General features: G+C 40.0%; 1 protein-coding gene across 1 annotated transcript in view; it reads left to right on the top strand.

Moving 5' to 3' along the window:
- Positions 1–374: 374 nt before the first annotated feature.
- The window catches only part of adcy2a (adenylate cyclase 2a), a 150430-nt gene continuing 131219 nt past the window's right edge, over positions 375–19585 (top strand). Inside the window, exons 1-2 of the mRNA XM_079895302.1 lie at positions 375–812; positions 17698–17895. Coding sequence (XP_079751428.1) covers positions 426–812; positions 17698–17895 — 585 coding nt within the window. The 5' untranslated portion in view covers positions 375–425. The remainder of the gene's footprint in view (positions 813–17697; positions 17896–19585) is intronic.

Here is a 19585-nt window from a genome sequence, read left to right as displayed (position 1 = left end):
CTATTTTTATAATACTTGTATTGTTCTTTTCAGAGAAACTACTATGCATTTCCTTGTATGTAAAACAGAGGCTTTGACATTCTACCTTAGAACTAATTTTGTCTTCCACAGAAGAAGAAAAAAAAAATGCAGGGCTGAAACAACTTGAGGATAAGTAAATTATGAAAATAAGGGGGTGAACAATAAAACATAGCACATCATTTTGATAGGAAAATCTTTCCACCCCTCCATCCCTGTCTGGCCTTTCTCTCTCTGTCTTTCTCATTCACATTTGTGTTCTACTTCTCTCCTTGCCTCAATCCAGACCCTCCCTCTCCCCATTTTCTCTCTCTCTTTTTCTCCCTCGCACATAAATACTCGCACACACTCACTGCCTCCTTTCACTCTCACTCTGCCAGTCTGCAGTTCAACATGTTGCCTGAGCGATGCTGCGCTCCACAATGGAAGCCATCCTGCCGGTGTACCGGTCGCGCACCACAGCCCGAGCTTCAGTGCTCCATCTGAAGGACCTGTGTGAGGAGGAGCGCGACCCTCACAAACCCCAGCCACTGTCCGAAAGAGAGGAACACCACGCCAGCTCCATGTGGAGGGAGGCCATGCGTAAGCGGACCTACTTGCTGGAGAGGGGCTCCCGGACAGGAGGAGATGTAACAGGAGGAGGAGGTGTGCATGGCCGGAGACAAAGGTCCCCAGACTGGCTGTATGACTCGTACTATCTCATGAGCCAGCAGCACCCACTTTTTGTTTTTCTGCTCCTCATTGTGATGGGTGCCTGCCTGGCTCTGTTGGCTGTCTTCTTCGCCTCTGGGCTGGTGAGTGTTTGGAGACTGGGGGGAAGGTGACTGGGGAAAAGGCAGAAAAGGATGGGAAACAGTGTTTTTAGGTTGGTTGAGGGAGAGAGTCCTGTTGCTACTGTACTGAGCAAGTGACACAGGATAGGGCATATGATTTATATTTTGCTTATTTCTTTAAGGGTTTTTAAAACAGTTAACAATACTTCTACAAGCCCACACCTGGAAATATTTGTGCCATGTGTATAGGAAAATACATTTCCTATGCCCAAAAACATCACACTTTAGAGGAAGTTCCATCCAATCAGCTCTGTTTGTACGGACTGCAGGAACCATATGTCTCTGTTTACCTTAAGCAGTATGTAATCTCTTTTCAAAGCATAATTTCTGTGATTCATGTAAAAGTCATAAAGAAGCAGCAGGGAGTAATCAATGTTTGGAAGGAAAGGGAACACATTTGGAAAGTCATGGGTCATGGGTAATTAAGCAGAACAGATTAAGTAGAAACTATTAACCTGTCAACAGTAAAGCTGTTTGCATTTTTGACTAGCTCAGCTGGAGCAAAATTTAAATCCCTGTGAATTCAAACCTAATAATATTCTCTATAATACAATCAATGATTTGTTAACCATTAGCTGTGTAATTTGTATTACTTGGAAACCATATCCAGAAATCTAATAAACTATGCATGTTTATGCATAGAGCACAGTGCCAGATTATTTTGGTTAAATTAGGTTTTTATTTAGCAGGTAGATGTTTGAGATTTGTGCTAATACTATCATAATATCAACAATGATTCATTTAAATGGTTTGACATTTCAGAAGATTCCAAATGTGCCACTTGCAGATGAAGCAGAAAGGGATCATGGGACCAAGGAGAACTAGCAGCTTTAGTGTTGTCAGGGTGTCTGAATTAGAGTTTTGTACATATATTGCTGGCTCACGTGCTGAGACAGTTTACACAGGTTTTCCCAGAAGTTTTGAGGTATTTCCATCACAGTTTGACTGTCTGGCCTAAAAACAGAATTCATGTGGACAGGATACATGAGTTGCTGTCCAAAAGTTCTGTTTGCTTTTCCCTCAATTTTAAGGCCAATCATGTTTCAAAATATCTGGAATCTACAGTGAAATATACATTTCGCCCGATTAAACAGCCCTAATGCATTATGGAGACCAGGGAATGAATAAGTAAGCAACATTTCACAGTATGACATCAACCCCTGTGTAGATACACACTCTCAATGCGTGCGCTACATTCTCTCTTGTCTTCTGACTGCCTGACCTAAATATCACATCATAGTGGCTGTTGAGCCCGCCTTGGGTTGCCGCAATGCTCTCCACGACTCCCATGGTTGCACACATCACATTGATTGTGAAAAAAAGCCTTTTTTATAATCGTACTCTGAAACCCTGACGTTTCGCTCCCCCCATGACCTGTTTTCACTCAGCCTCACACATCCGATAAGTGGCCGCAGGGCTAATGTTCCCCGTGCATGCTTTGTGGCATTTAGTAGAAGATCGTGCTTGTGGGTTTTGGCTATTGCGGGCCTGTTCTGTGTCCTCTATGATAAAATAGATAGGATAGTGCCCAATACCTCCAATTTTTATCAGGGTTTCCATTTCTTATGCACTTCTGAAAGCTGGTCTGCATCAATTATGCATGAGTCTTAGGCAGTTTTCCCATGCTATTAGTGGTTTTGTGTGTTCTGGCTATGAGTACTTCAATGCTGCAACAGTGGGGATTATAGAAAAGAGAAGCAAATGTTGTCGCTGTGAAAAAGCCAGACGAGACACCATCAAAATAACACCATGTCACTATAGCCTGACACCATGACTTTTAACAAAGATAATTTTAGAGTGTCAATATAGTGGTGCCAGCAGAGGTTTAGTGTTGCTCCTAAGTGAGAAAATGATTGCAGAAAATGCTGCTGATAATCAGGCTGTTTCTTGCTGTTTTACTTTGTGGCTTTAATTACTGCTATGAGGTGAAAAGGCTTTTCACAGACATCCTTGGCTCTTTAAACACTGAAACTCTTAAGAGGCTACTGATTAGAGCTTGAATCCATTTAGATGTCCCTGTTTGGAGTTTCATGTGTACTGCTGTCTCATTTTGAGAATGTTGAGTTACAGTTTGGTGCGCTATAGTCAATAGTGCTGTTCCAAAACCTGAGCTTCTGGAGAAAGCATTGTCTGGCAGCTTCATCTACACACAATATTTGTTCCAAATGGTAGGCAACTTAATTATGCTGCCACCTTGTTTTAGTCGGACAGCGAGACAGCGTCAGATGTATCCCAGAATCCCAGAATGCAACATTGCAACAAGCTAATAAAAAAAATTATCTAAGAAGACAGACGTAATATTCATTTTTAATATTATAAATAATGCATATTGCATTCAATACTGAATAATCCCTATAAAATATAAAACAATTGTTTAGTCTAATTAAAAATGGATTTGTTTATCAATAGTGTGTGTTATGTACAGATGTAGTACGTGCAATGTATTTTTATTTTAAATACAGTAAGAACAGTAATTAAAACAATAATTACTGACTTATTTCCATACGAAGGGAACTGAATTTTTTTTATTATTATTAATTCAATTTCACTTTTTCTTATTTAAAAACTGTGTATCAGAAAACAAGCTCAGTAAGAGTGCCCATGCAAAAGAAGTTTACAAAGCAAATAAAAAAAATACTAAAGCAGCAATTAAATTAATTAAAGCTTTCTAAAAAAGGGAGCAATATCTTGTGTTTTTGTTCTAACCAGCCAGTCTAAGCAGGTGATCTCACTAGTAATCATATGTATTGTATGTAAAATGTGGTCTAGCAACAAGTACTTATCTTAATAGAAATGTCAATGGAGTTGCATTAACAATCTAACACTTTTAATTTCTATATCTAAAAATGTAACATTTTTTATTGCTAGGCCAAACATTACCATACCATAAATCCCAAAGTTACACAAAAAACATGTAGCATTCATTCATACTTTACATTAGCCTTCATGCGTACTTTGGTGAGTGTTCATAGTTAAAACGTTTTTTAAAAAGCTTTTACCATTTAAAAAAAAACAAAAAACTCCATTGCACATAGAATGTTGCAGCCCTAGGATGAGAATGCGTTTAATGTTCACATGTGTTGATGTGAATATAAACTCAACTAATGAACACTTACACTGCTAAAAGACAGAACAGTCACTGTAGTGGTCATGGGCTGTCAACTTACCGACCCAAATAAATGCTTTTAGCTGTAGTTCTGTTAAATACTTTGAGAGGATGTTTTTAGACAGACACAGACACAAACCTAATTCTGTGTAGTCCATAAGGTCTGTGCTATATGGATAACTATCTAAAACAAACTTCAGTGCAGAACTCAAGTCACTGATAGACTTTACATTTTAAATAACAGCTACAGCTTCATGCTACTAAGAGGAACTGGCTTGATTTACTGCATAAAAAGCAATAAACAATTTTGTGACAAAATACCTGACTGTACATAAGTCCTTATAATCAGTGATCCATATCTTTCGGTAAAAATCTGTTCGCAAAGCTTGCATTTTATTGCAACTGGTTTACCAAAGAATCCACCAACACACAGTGAAATGAACCTATCAAACAAATAATGCTCTACTGAGACTTTCACATTGTTGAAAATAAACAACCAATTTACTAACATTAGGATCCTTTTGAAGGTAATGTTATTTTTAGTCCAGTGATCCTGTTGTAGTTATTCTGTCCATGTAAGGTATGAGTGGGCCGGGCTAAAGAGGCAATGATGAGGCTTTTATCTGTGTCTGTGCAGGCAGTCTTATGCTGATGTATTCTTCTCTATTATGCATTAAAAATCCAGAAGTAGAAAATTTGTAGTTTTGGCAGATTGGTTTCAATAAAAGTTTTTGGAGTAACAAGGAAGTTTTGAATTCTGAAAGACATGTTCACACTATAACGATAACTATGTTAGCGTCCACACCAATACATGGTATTGTCGTTTATTACTGCGCTGCATCCAGTTATGTCGTCTGCCGCTTTGAATGCTCAAGCTCTTTAAAGCAGGATGAATTCTGATTGGCTGTCAATGTTTATATCGCTTACCTGGAAACAAATCGTTCTGAAAGTGATTCAAACAATATCGTTCGATTAGCATTAAGCTTTGTATCAGTAGAAACCTGGTAGTATTTTCGAATGACCGTGCTTCCCTCCCTCATGTCCCTCTGAGACGAAAAAAACCTCAGATGACGCAAAAATCATCATTTTGCGTCATCAGAGACTTTTTTGGCCAGAGGCTAGAGACTACAGCCAGTAGTAGGAGCTAGTTCCACATGTTTTCAACCTGCCCATAGGGGGTGGGATCTTATGATAAAATGGCATCTTTTTAGTTTTGAGTCAACTACTTGCCTAGTAGTATCATGTCCTCCGATACTGCCCTCTGTAACTGGTAGGTGTGGCTTGGGAGTGGCCTCGTAGGGCAGTGTAGCAAGTGCATTCTGGGAGGTATTGTCTTTCATTCACATGAGCCAAAAATACATTTTCTGGCTTTTCTTAGTCTAGAAGGCACCAACTTCTAAATTAATTTCACATTTCTACTACATAAATGACCCAATTTAAATACACAATCATCTTTCCAGTGGTGAAATATCCATTTAATTAAGATTACTGCAAATAATAATAACAAAAGCAACTGTGTAATATATTAAGACTTTTTTCCCCAAAGAAATTATCTTGAATTAAACAAATAATAATATATTACTATTTAGCTCTAGCCTGGCTAACGTCAGACCACTTTCTCTTTGAGACGTGGTCTGGAAACCACATGTACATTTTCTCGTATTTGAGGCGTGGTTTACGAATGCCCAGAGCCGTTTATTGGGCGCTACGAATGTCTATCAAATGCGCCTGTACGCAGCTCATAGCCAATCATTTCAAATTATACCAGATGACGTATGTAGAGCGACAGATATTCAAAGAAGACGACGATGGGTCCGATTTATGTGTACACCAGAGAGTCCTGCACGGGTCCGATTTTGTAAATCCGCACCCGACCCGTTTTCCAACAGCAGCACTAATAAAAATCTGCACCGACCCGCTTAAAATAGAACCGACACCCGACCCGCACCCGAAATAAAATCAGTTTAGACTATCACATTATAGACACACTTACAAACATTTTTATTGCCAGGTCATACAGAAGTTATTACACGACCATTATAGCCGAAGCTGTCAAAAGGCCGATACATGAAGAACATGGCTAACGTTACCACACAAATCGAACAGACGCGGCTACACCACTATGCCACACAATTTCGTCTAGCCTACATCTGACAATTTTGGGTTCAAACACACCCTGCACACCACACATACTTAACAGTGTTAAATATGAAAAATACCGTTCGATAGAGCTGCTTTGTTACCAGTTATCTGCGTGCTTCCTCAGGGATGAAGTTCCACATTTGCGGCTATCCAACACGAAAATGTTTGCAGCAAAGCCTTTCACAATATTTTCTTCAGATAACTCCAAATTTCTCCCACACACTAGACTTGATTTTTGATGACGTATTGTCGACAACTTTACAATCTCCACTAGCTATTCTTTTCTTCAACTCCTCAGCATCTATCTCGACGACTGCAAGCAGAACGCGCGCGCGCGGTTGTGATGCATTTTTAAAAGTGGAAGTAGCCTTGGTAACGTTATAGATCCTGGGAGGGCGTGGCGCGTCGGCACAAATAAACTGATGTGGATTTTAAATTATTTTATCAACTTGAAATACAGGCATATTTTTGTAGATGTGTTCCTAAAAATATGCATATTTTTACGTCTGTCATGTTGGATCCATAGATAAACAAACTGCTTCGGTGTGTCGCATATACTTCGTCATCGTCTTCCTGCTCCCTCCCCGTTCTGTGATTGGTTCCCTATTTCAGGGGAAAAATTAGTCCATGGTGTCCAGACTACCTTGCAGCGTGAATAAAATCGCGCTGCTCAAGGCAGTATGGGGAAACCCAGGCTAATTTAGCTCATTGTTTTTTTTTATACTCCATTGTTTTTCTTTTCTCATGTTAAGCTCAAATCAAACAATATTTAGTGAAATCCATGCTAATAATAATAATAATAATATTAATAATAAATATAGCTGCAAGCAGCGATACAGGGGCCAAGCCCTGAAGCAGCAGCAACTCTCCCCGGCCCTCCCCTCCCTGTTCAGCGATCAGGTTTGACCCCGGCTCAGCATGTTTTGTGACTTTGCGAGCCACTCCACTTCCGAAGATGCACAACTTTGCAGCGTGTTCCGCTGTGTGTGTGTGCGCTGTGCTCTCCGCACCGTGTTCGCGGCGTGTTCTGCTCAATGTTCCGCTGCAACCTCACTGTGATTTTCTGACAAATTGTTCAAACCATACACTATTGAATAAAGATGAATGAAAAAAAAAATTTGTGCAGTCATTTCTGTGCGGCTCAGTCGGAAGATAATCTCTGCTACTTTTTGTACGAATTTAACTAAATTTGAATGAGGAGTAGCAAAAAAACTGAATACTGTACTTTTCAAAATGGCCACTACTGTAATGGGCGGAATCTTAATGGAATATATTGATTGTGATCACCATGATGAGAGGAATCAGGTGAACTAAGTTTCATTTTTCTAGATCAAAGGGTTCAAAAGTTATAACCATTTCAATGATGAATTTTTTAACTGGTGGTGGCGCTATAGAGTTGGTCTTAGAGACTCCAAAATTGGTCCAATTACTATTCATTACAATCATAATATGTGCCATCAAGTGTGCCAAATAAAAAAAACAAAAACAAAAAAAAAACAGCTGTTTCAGTAGTACATTTGAAAATTAACTCAAAATGAAGATTTTCTATATAAATTTGCTGCATGTTATATTTATGGAATTCCTTTAGAAGGAGAAGACAAATATGACAAATTTAGTGCCTTTAAGGCGAAAAATATGAGTTATAGTGTGCAATGTTGCTCAGATCTGTTCTGAAACTTAGGAGGAGATATGAGAACCCCGAAGTATTTAGTTTAGGAGAAAAATCTGAGCACAGTGTGTGATATTGTTGAGGTCTCTTCTAAAACTTTAAAGGAGACCATTGAGAGAGTGTTAGTTTGTAAGTGTCTCAGGAGACAAGTGTGAGAAGCAAAGCAAAAAGTCTCAGTTTGATGCTAATGCAACCTCATTTATGTCTAGCAAAACCATTTAAGATGTGATTTTTTTTCCCCCTCTCTTTCCTCTGGTTAGCTTTAATCTCATTCATCCCCACTATTGTGTCCGTAGTTTTGTTTCACAATGATTTAATAGTGAAAATCGTGACCTATATTTACATGCATGCAAAATGGGTTGTACAAGACAAAATTTTCAATGCTAAACAAAGAAAAAAACAAGTAATAAAAACTCAGTGAGTGTTTTAGCGCAATTTTCTCACGTCATGTTTTTGACCAAACATATTTTTCTTCAAAGATCAACAGTCTGTCATAAGTATTTAGTCTGCCACAAAAAACAACATTAAAATCATGAACTCAAATGTCATTGTGAAAAAAAACAATGACTGTTGTAACAGTGCGTAAATCAGACCTTTCAGGCTATAGCCTAACGCTAATATGCCTTATGCCAAAATTAGAGAAGAAGGCCAACCCCCTATACCCCCACCCCCCAAGCACACCCAATAAAAAAAATCCTTGAGCCACCACTGGTCTGTGTAGTTACTGTTTAATCTATGTTTTTTTCAATGCACAGGCGATGCAAGCGATTACAGTTGGAAAGAGGCAAGTTTTGTTTGTGAATCTAAATTCGCGCCTATGGTATTTTTGTAGAACTTCAAAAAAATACAAAAATATGCTGCAGCCAATGAGCAGCCGGTGGGGGGCTGGCTGCAGGACGACTCAACCTCCACGGACAGTTTTTAATGTTTTATCAGACAATAACTACTCAAGATTTTGCTTTAGTATAATTTTTGGGGACAATTAGGGCTGGATTCGGGACAACAGCTTAGATTTCGGGACTGTCCCGAATTTTTCGGGGTGTCTGGTCACCCTATTCCGGACAAGTTCCCTTTCAAGTGAACTCACACTGCGTTGATACGACACTTTGGGGAATGCCCCCAGGATAGCGTGTCTGAAGCACGAATGAAACTATTCCAATCCTGATTGGCACTGCGTCATGACGTAACGTGACGGCATACACAGAAGCTACAAAGGGACAGATTTTTGCTCTTCAGCAAGCGCTCTGTGTACAACTGTCTGTCCTATTTGGTGTTGTTTGTTCTGTGGGAACTTGAATTGTTACCACTAGTGCAAAATGCCTGTGCAAAATCAGTTTTCGAAGTGTGTTTTTAGTAATTGTTGGTTTGGTGTGTTTGAGTGCTCATTGTTACAATTAAACAGCAAAAGTTCAGTGACTTTTTTATTTGTGCATGGTAGAAAGCACACAGTGAACTCTGAGAAAACACTATGTTTGAGCAAACAGTTTGTGAATAGGCAACTACAAATGATGCCCGTGAAAGAGACTGTGAACGCATTAAATAGGATATGTTTAGTTGGTGAATAGCATTGTCTGAAGTTTAAACTCATTGGTTACCCGTAAGCCACTCACATAACGTTTGGTTATGGCGTGTGTTATGCGCATGCTCAGCCGCATCTAACTTCCACTGTAAACACATGTATGATGCGAAACAAAAACATAGAGCGAAATACCGGAGTGAACATGGCTGTACGCGACTTTTGCAGATTATGTGATGTAAATCTACGCATCCACGGTACAATCAGTGTCTACATCACGGCTCTCAGCCCGCCCTCTGTTCGTTGATTGGCCGGAGGAAAACGGAAAGCTATTACGCTGTCTCAGACTGAGTACTGAAGCGAAATGAAATTGAGTGGAAGTAAGAAGTCTGACGTAGTCAGGCTAACAAATGATGGCCGTGAATAAAATATAATATTCAGAAGTAAACAGTGTAGCTTATCAGAATGTTTATTTTTAAACCACAACCTTCTTGGGGCTTCTTTGACCGATACAACCCTCTAATGTCAAAATGTTTATTTTTAAACCACAACCTTCTAAGTGCTTCTTTTACTGGTATTTTTAACAATATCTTTTGCATTTCTCATCCAAACATTGTCAAACGTGGCACTGCACTTACTCGTGCCCGTAGCAAGACACCTGTCAAGTTTGAAATCCATCGGACTAACGGTTCGAGAGATATGCGAATAACAGACACACACACACACAGACAGACAGACAGACGTTCCTGTAATTTATAGATAGACTAGTGCAAAAAATGCCCGTGCAAAATCAGTTTTTGTGTGTTTTTAGTAATTGTTGGTTTGTTGTGTTTGAGTGCTCATTGTTACAATTACACAGAAAAGTTCAGTGACATTTTTTTTTGTGCATGGTAGAAAGCACACAGTGAACTCCGAGAAAACGCTGCGCTTGAGTAAACAGTTTGTGTATAGGCCACTACAAATGATGCCCGTGAAAGAGACTGTGAACGCATTGAATAGGATATGTTTAGTTGGTGAATAGCATAGGCTACTATTACACAGTAGCGATAGCGTTAAGCGCACCAGAATGAAATATAATATTCAGAAATAAACAGCATAGCTGACTTACAGATTCAGTTAACATCCACAAATGAATAAGCGTGTCGATTCAGGGAGCAGTGCAAAATGCCCGTGCAAAATCAGTTTTTGTGTGTGTTTTTAGTAATTGTTGGTTTCTTGGTAAAGAAAACACATTTTTACTCAAATTAATCAAAATGGATTTATCACGTTTTGGATCCAAACTATAATATTCAGAAGTAAACAGTGTAGCTGACAGATTGTCAGAATGTTTATTTTTAAACCACAACCTTCTTGGGGCTTCTTTGACCGATACAACTCTCTAGTGTCAGAATGTTTATTTTTAAACCACAACCTTATAAAAATGATATATTTGACGATATCTTTAGCATTTCTCATCCAAACAACGTCAAACTTGGCACTGCACTTACTCGTGACCGTAGCGAGACACCTGTCAAGTTTGAAATCCATCGGACTAACGGTTCGAGAGATATGTGGTTAACAGACACACAGACAGACAGACACACACACAGACACACAGACACACAGACACACAGACAGACAGACGTTTCTGTAATTTATAGAGAGACTAGTGCAAAAAATGCCCGTGCAAAATCAGTTTTTGTGTGTTTTTAGTAATTGTTGGTTTGGTGTGTTTGAGTGCTCATTGTTACAATTACACAGCAAAAGTTCAGTGACATTTTCTTTTGTGCATGGTAGAAAGCACACAGTGAACTCCGAGAAAACGCTGCGCTTGAGTAAACAGTTTGTGTATAGGCCACTACAAATGATGCCCGTGAAAGAGACTGTGAACGCATTGAATAGGATATGTTTAGTTGGTGAATAGCATAGGCTACTATTACACAGTAGCGATAGCGTTAAGCGCACCAGAATGAAATATAATATTCAGAAATAAACAGCATAGCTGACTTACAGATTCAGTTAACATCCACAAATGAATAAGCGTGTCGATTCAGGGAGCAGTGCAAAATGCCCGTGCAAAATCAGTTTTTGTGTGTGTTTTTAGTAATTGTTGGTTTCTTGGTAAAGAAAACACATTTTTACTCAAATTAATCAAAATGGATTTATCACGTTTTGGATCCAAACTATAATATTCAGAAGTAAACAGTGTAGCTGACAGATTGTCAGAATGTTTATTTTTAAACCACAACCTTCTTGGGGCTTCTTTGACCGATACAACTCTCTAGTGTCAGAATGTTTATTTTTAAACCACAACCTTATAAAAATGATATATTTAACGATATCTTTAGCATTTCTCATCCAAACAACGTCAAACTTGGCACTGCACTTACTCGTGACCGTAGCGAGACACCTGTCAAGTTTGAAATCCATCGGACTAACGGTTCGAGAGATATGTGGTTAACAGACACACAGACAGACAGACACACACACAGACACACAGACACACAGACACACAGACAGACAGACGTTTCTGTAATTTATAGAGAGATAAGCACAGCTGAAAGCATATGTCTTCCTGCCCACGTTAAACTTCGGGAGGTGACACACAAATCGGTGTGTGATACTGTTTGGGTGCGAGGCAGCTCACAATCTGACTGTGTTCATTGAGAAATATCTCAATGTACAGCAAAAGAAAAATATGTGCGCTTTTGGGTGTTTCAGCCCCTCACGCCTATTGACTTTCATCTCGAGGGAAGAAAGCCGATATGTATTATGAACGGCTCGTATCGCGTTGTCGAGGCAACATGTAGATAACGAGACCGGTAAAGGCTACATGTATAAATATTATCTGACTTTGAGGAGTTAGATATTTTTATTCAGCCTATCATTCAGACTGGGTTTGACTTGTCTGGTGTTTAAGGCTGCTTTTAATTCTGATGAATTAAAAGGGTGGAATATTATCTGACTTTGAGCTAAATATTTTAATTCAGCCTACCATAAAGACCATATTTCACCTGTCTGTTTATTATGGCTGCATTTAATTCTGATAAATTAAAACGGTGGAATATCTGACTTTGAGCTAAATATTTCAGCCTACCATTCAGACCATGTGTTACTTGTCTAGTTATTATGGCTGCATTTAATTCTGTGGAATTAAAAAAGATTAAATAATCATCTGACTAAGCTGGGAGCAGAGCATGCATGGGCAGTTCTCGAGGAGGCTGCCTGAGCACATTATGAGCCGAGCTCCTAGTTTAAGCAGCAGCGAATGAGTGGTTGCCTCTCGAGCCCCCCCTGAGGAAGCCTGGGGGTCGAAGCAACACTCCTGCCGACGCTTTCCAAAGAGAAAAAGGATCTGAGGACTGTTGCAGAGTTTGGGATTGAGACTCAACATAAAGCAAAGTGTGTTGGCACATGCCCAGAGAACTACGTTCCTGGGGGTGGTGGGGACTCGGTTACGATGCGGGCACAACTGTTGCCTACACGGATCGAGCCCATCCACAGTGACCAGGGTAAAGCTGTGCCAGGCCATCACTGTAAAACATTTTCAAAAAAGAGAGTGGCAGGGCTCATGGCAGCAGCCTCTAACGTGATTCCATCCGGCCTGCTGCACATGAGGGCCCTGCAGTGGTGGTTGAAAACCAAGGGGTTTTCCCTGAGGAGGAACCCTTTCCGCATGATCAATGTTATGCATAGATGCCGTCGATCCCTATCTATGTGGAATATACCTTGGTTCCTGTCCCAAGGTCCCGTGCTGGGAGTGTCATGTTGCCGGAAAGCCGCTTCGACAGACGCCTACCTCACGGTCTGGGGCGCGGCCATGGACGACACATAAATTGCCTGGAAATGCTGGCGGTTTTCTGAGCTCTGACGGGTGTCCTGCCAGACCTCAATGGTCACCCCATTCTTGTGAGAACAGACAATATGTCAGTGGTGTCCTATCTAAATCATCAGGGGGGTCTGAAACCACGCCCTCTATGAGGCGGTGGAGTCGATATGCAAGAGTTTCGGCCCAGTGGAAGCGGCTACACTGTCCACTGTGGTTTTTCTCTCACACATCCAACCCTGCTGGGGTTTATCTTGGGGCGTCTCCAATCGACACCCAACACCTTTAAACTCTAGCTCTTGCGTCTTCAGTCGACAATTGGCCGAGTCTCTTACTCTAACTTATTTGCTTCCCTAACTTACTTGCTGTGCAGCAATAATCGACAAACAGACTTCAGCAAATGTCCTTCAAATGCTTTAATCACGGAAGAGTTCCCGAGCAGTTCTCAGGGAATCTCTCCCAAGAAGAAGCAAGGCCGGAGGATCTCAGACAAATTCCATTGAGAATCCCACCCGTGAACACGAATACAACAGTTTTTATAGAATAAGGGGTATGGCAAATGGGCATGAAACATTACAATTTTAGGGATGGGACGATTACCGGTTTCACTATAAACCACGACAAAATGTATTGATGGTTAGTATTATCGTTTAAAATTTAATTATCATTAAAACCGTCTTTGATTATCGCGATTTTAACTCACTGTAAATCCTGTCCAGCCAGCAACAGTCTGACGCAGGCCCAATGTTTTTGTTTTTTATTCGAGAAGGAATGGCGGAAGGCAGTGACCGTGCTCCGGATATTTTTCAGCCTTTTAAGAGGACCAAATCTGAGGAGTGGTCATAATTTAGCTTTTACAAAAGTCCTGAGGGAAACTTAATTGAGGATGGTCAACCTGTCTGCAGAACATGCACAAAAAAAGTCATTGCAATAGGGGGAAACACTGCCGAGTCCTCTTGTGTGACCATCACCCACTGTTGCATAGCGAATGCAAGGCAAATTAACTTTTAACTCAATACCAAAACTACGTCTGTGAAATAATTGGGCACAAAATGTTGTTTTGAGTTAAAATATTTTGTCACTCACTTGAAATAAACGTGAAGCTTCCGCGAAAAAAAGTTCCCAGCAAGTGGCTTTGAGCCAAAGACGAACGGACAAGTTCAAACAAGATTATTAAGAGTGACATTCATTGTGATATTCATTGTACACTTATTACATCGATTTTTTTTTTACCACATAATTTGTTTATCTAATGAATTGAAATTAATGTTTTAAATCTTACCTGTTTATAAATTAATTTTGTACAGCGTACAAAACAATCGTCCAGACAAGATGATCACAACAATATTATCAAACTCTGTAAATAATAAATCAACTCAATTTTCAATACAATCAAAAACGGAGACACAAGACGGCAAGTTGTATTTGAATGAAACGAGAGAGCGCGTTGTCACACATGGATGTGCACTGTTATAATGCGTTGCTATTGACGACGTCATTATAAGGAAGAAAATGCCACAGAATAGAATCTTGCTTAAAAAAGTGCATAGAGCTGCTTGTTTTATTTGTTGTTTGTTGATATATAAAATATAAATAGAATATTTATATAGAATATAAAACTTGTTGAAATGTTTTCAGTGTGAGCATCAGTTATTTTTGAACACTTTCATCTTGTTTTAACAAAACCGTGATTATATTGATAATCACGATAGTTTTGGTCACTCTTATCGTGATATGAAATTTTCATACCATCCCATCCCTACATAATTTTATTGGTTCTTTTTAGACAAGCCCTTCTGTTGCTAGGTAATGATTCCTTCATAATCACAGGGTTTCAAACCTAGTCATCTGTCTAGTTTAATTTCCCCTATTTGCCATTTTTACACACACACACACACACACACACACACACACACACACACACACACACACACACACACACACACACACACACACACTCTCAAAGTCACAGGTTTTCCCAAAAAGGGGACACATTTAGCCAAAGAACATATGATTGTTGTTTCTGCAAGAAAAACAAATGTTAGTTATGATTAATTAAAAAAATCCATCACAGATGCCATGGTGCAGGCAGGCCAAGGCGGCGCTTGTACACATTTCCCCCGAACGCTCTGATCCCGGGAGTTCTGGAGAGGGTCCGTCGCGACAGGGGTCTGTCTACTGCTTGTAGCCCCATTGTGGCCAGCCTGAATATGGTTCTCAGACATAATATCACTCCTAGAGGGCCCTCCATAGGATATCTCCATCAGGAGGGGCCTGCTGTTGCAGGCAGAGGGCTCAATATTTCACCCTCGGCCAGAGTTATGGAAACTGTGGGACTGGCCCCTGAGGGGGCATCGTACCAAGAGGCTGGCCTGTCAGTAGGAGTTGTCGAGACCATACTAATCTCTAGAGCTCCCTCCACAAGGAAATTGTACGACCTAAAATGGAACGTTTCACCATTTGGTGTAGAGAGCATGAGGTGGACCCCGTTAACTGCCCGGTGGCTTCAGTGCTGGAGTTCCTCCAGGATCGCTTCTCTGCTGGTCTTACCCAGTCCACACTCAAGGTGTATGTGGCTGCCATTACGGCTTTACACACTCCTCTGGGTGATGGCCCTTTGGGAAGACATCAGCTGGTCGTACGTTTCCTTCGTGGGGCTTGGAGGATGAGACCTGCGACTCGGACCAGAGTTCCCATATGGGACCTGGCAGTGGTTCTTGAAGGGCTGGTTGAGGACCCTTTGAAACCTCCGGAGTTGGCTGAGGTCAAGAACCTTTCCCTCAAGGTAGCTTTTTTTTTAGCTTAAAAATTACTTCTCTGAGGAGAGTAGGAGATTTTCAGACCCTTTCTATATCTAATGGGTGCCTGGAGTTTGCTTTGTATCTGTTACACTCAGCCCCTAAACCTCACTCCCATCCGGGTCACGGCACCAATGAAACGCTCCACCCGGGTCCTACTCGCCCCGCTCTGTGCGAACCCGGGTCTCCGGCGTGAGAGTCAGGCGCTCTAACAAGGAGGCTAAAGACTGCAGCCTCTAGCCTATTGAGACCAGAGGAGTGAGGTTTACTTGCACAGCATCTACTAGCTGGCCTCCGTTACACATGCGTCCGTTTTTAACGCGTCTTGACTGTCGTACAGTGTGACATTAATGACAACTAAGATCTTACAGTGTGACATGGCTTACAGCGATGATCATGTTCGTACAGTCTGACAAGCAACAATCGTAAAGGACTATTACCCAGTGTACACCTGGCTTAAAGCTTACGTTGCATGATCTCCCATGTTTCTCACAGCTCATTCTCACTTTGGACTCCTTTCTCTCAGAACATTCACGTGTCTCAGTTGTGCCTACTTTTATTTCCTCTAAGGAATTTTGGGAGAAACATCTGAGACACTGTTGATACTAAAATATGATATATTTGAGAATCAAAATTAATGGCTGGTTTTACTGACTAATGGTTTAGTTCCAGACTAAAATGCATTGTTTGAGCTGTTTTAAAGGTGGGGTAAGCATTATTTCAAAAGCACTGTTGGACATTGTTGATATTTGAAATCAACCCAAACATACACACCCCTCTCTTCATTGCTCCCCCTCCAAAACTCACTCTCCAATCCTAACTGCCCTGCTCCGAGTCAATCTCGAACCCCGATCACCAGCATGCGAGTCATTTGCACTAACAATGATGCTACACTGCATTCTCTAGCAGTCGTCAGTGCGACTCTCATTAGCTGGCCTCCATTCACAGTTCGTTTTGTTTCGCGTCATGTTTAGGGACGTGACAATATAATGTCGATGTCTCTATAATAACAAACGCCTCTGCATCTAATGAATGATTCATTCAAGAACATTGTGCAAGTTTACTGCATCAGTGGAGCCGCGAACTTCACATACTTTTGAAAATCCAGCGTTTAGTTGATCCTGGTAAGCGGTCATTGTCACAGTTGTAAACACAACGTCTTTCTTCTTCCACGAGGGGTTTTGGCGTCACGGCATTTGTTTCCAGGCAGACCGATAAAGAACACGACACACAGGTCTCTCGGACATCCTGTAGAATTCAACCAATCAGATTGCGACTTTGAAACTCAGGAAGTGTTTCCAGAAACGTGTGCTATATGCATCAGACGTTCAGCCAACGGTCCGTGGGCGTGACGTCTGAGGCTGAGACTAATCCAAAGGAGACCACATTGATGTAGTGCTACAATACCAAATTTCAGTACATACAGTACACCAGTTTAGCAATACTGGAGAAAACGTGTAATAAATATATAGTAAATAAATAAGTACATAATAAGCATAAGTAATGATTATTATTTATAACCTACATTTAATATACTTATAATTTATTTTGTGCCACTGCTTAAAATTATATATTATATTTGTTGTTATAACCACTGTGTATTGTAAATATTAACAGGGACACTGTGTAACCTATAGAGGAAACAAATTAACCAGCAAAGGTCCCTCAGTTTGAAGGTAGAATTTGTGGGGTTTTGAGTTGATAGGCAGTCTCTAGTTTATCTGATAAACTATTGTCTAGTGGCTGTCATGCAGGTGCAGTTGGAAGGCACATTTAAAGGTCTTTTTGTAACACTGCAATCTCTCCGCAGGATATCGAGGATCACATCGTCTTTGTAATCACTGTCCCCACTGCACTGGCTATTTTCCTCACTATCTTTGTTCTGGTCTGCATCGAGTCCGTCTTCAAGAAGCTGCTCCATGTTTTCTCCTTGGTGATCTGGGCCTGCCTGGTTGCCATGGGTTACCTCTTTATGTTTTTTGGAGGAATCATCTGTCCCTGGGATCAGGTAAGACAACTGCGTTATCAGCACCCTAAGGTTGTTTTCATTCATGGGCCTTTTACCTGATATAGCTCAGATGGTGTATTCTTGAGAACCAGTGGGAAAAAGTAACACGAGATTGACTGGAGGGAGAAACAGCACAATTCTTTAGTAAAAAAAGGAAGGTGTATGTGTACTGGTGTATAGGACAGACCAAGTGAGCAAATGAAATTCTGGTTCAGAGTCACCTTTACTATAGGTAATTCAGCCTTTGTCAAGTCAAATGCTTTCCTGATGCATATAAATTATTTTAGGACAGAGGTCCGTTCTAGAATTTTGTGAGAAGTCCAGAGAATTCTCAATCAAAATTGAAGAAATCCAGAAAGATAAACAGAAAATATTTCAGTGGAGAACAGAAAAAATGTTCTTTAGTTATTTACATTACTTTTTTGGGGCTAAATGTATACAATTTCAGCAATTCTATTTAATCCCTAATACCAACTCACATGCATATGTGCAGCTTATTTTGTGAAAACCCTGAAACTCTTCTGATCAGTCATATTGGCAAGTCAGTGGCAAGAAATGCTTAGTAAAAATCTTTTATTTATTTACTTAATTACTTCATTTCTGAATCTATTCTACTGTGTCATATCAGTTTTGTTTTTACATTTCAAAGCAATTATAACCCATTTGATTTTTCTTATCTTCTCTGAATTATGACCATGTCAAACATGTCCAAATGCATGACAGAATTGAACTGTTAAAATGTTAAATGTGTAAATGTTTTACTTGACACACACATCTTACATACTTCTAATATGAAATGTGAATTATCCAGCTTTTTCCTCCCTTTTTAATGATGATTAAATAAAGTTTATGTGTGCTACTCCCATGGCAGCTGAGAATGTTTGACCTGCATGTCCAGTGAGGATAATTGTGTTCAACATTAATCAAAATGCTGCAAATGTGTTACTAGACCTGGGAATTCAGACAGTAATCAGAAGTCTACCCTAGCTATTCTGAACTTTCCTATTAAGGATGAACAATTTAATGAAATAAACAGTAGCCAGTTTGTCAAGTAAAATAATATAAAAAAGTCATTAAATGGAGAATATAAGCAGCTAATAACTTGCTGTATTAAAATAAGACCCAGTGTTTCTCACTGACATATTGTATCTCTGGAGTGGGCGGCATATGGTGAAAGACAAACAAGGCTGATGTCAGACGTGTAAGGAAGGATGACTTCCTGTGTTAGTCAATATCTCTGCTTGGTTCCAGATTAAGGGCTGATAGGGCAATTCTCAATACATAGACCCCATGCTAATTCACTACACAACAATTGCACCACATAAAATATTTCAGGAAAAGTGTGTAATATTCACTAACCACTTGCAATTCAGTTTAACTAGCTACTGAATACACTGACATAGTGCTGTGCCATGAGTATTGACATTTCTTAATACAAATTAGGTTTATTATAGAATCCTGATTAAGCCTTAAGGCCTGTTCACACCAGTGATGCAAATTAAAGTTTTAATGATCGTTGTTCTAATTCTGTGAGAATAAAGTTCTAATTCTGTGAGAATAAAGTCAACACCACAATTATAATGAAAACTAGGTGGTAAAGTTCGTAGACAAACTTTAAGTTGGCTTGAAAAAGCCTAGCCAGAAAGTTTGAAAAAGTTTTAAACTGTTCTAGCATGGTTTAACATGATTT

This window comes from Squalius cephalus, assembly GCF_949319135.1.
Source record: "Squalius cephalus genome assembly, chromosome: 15".
Lineage (NCBI taxonomy): Eukaryota > Metazoa > Chordata > Actinopteri > Cypriniformes > Leuciscidae > Squalius > Squalius cephalus.
This window is presented reverse-complemented; position numbering and strand designations above follow the sequence as displayed.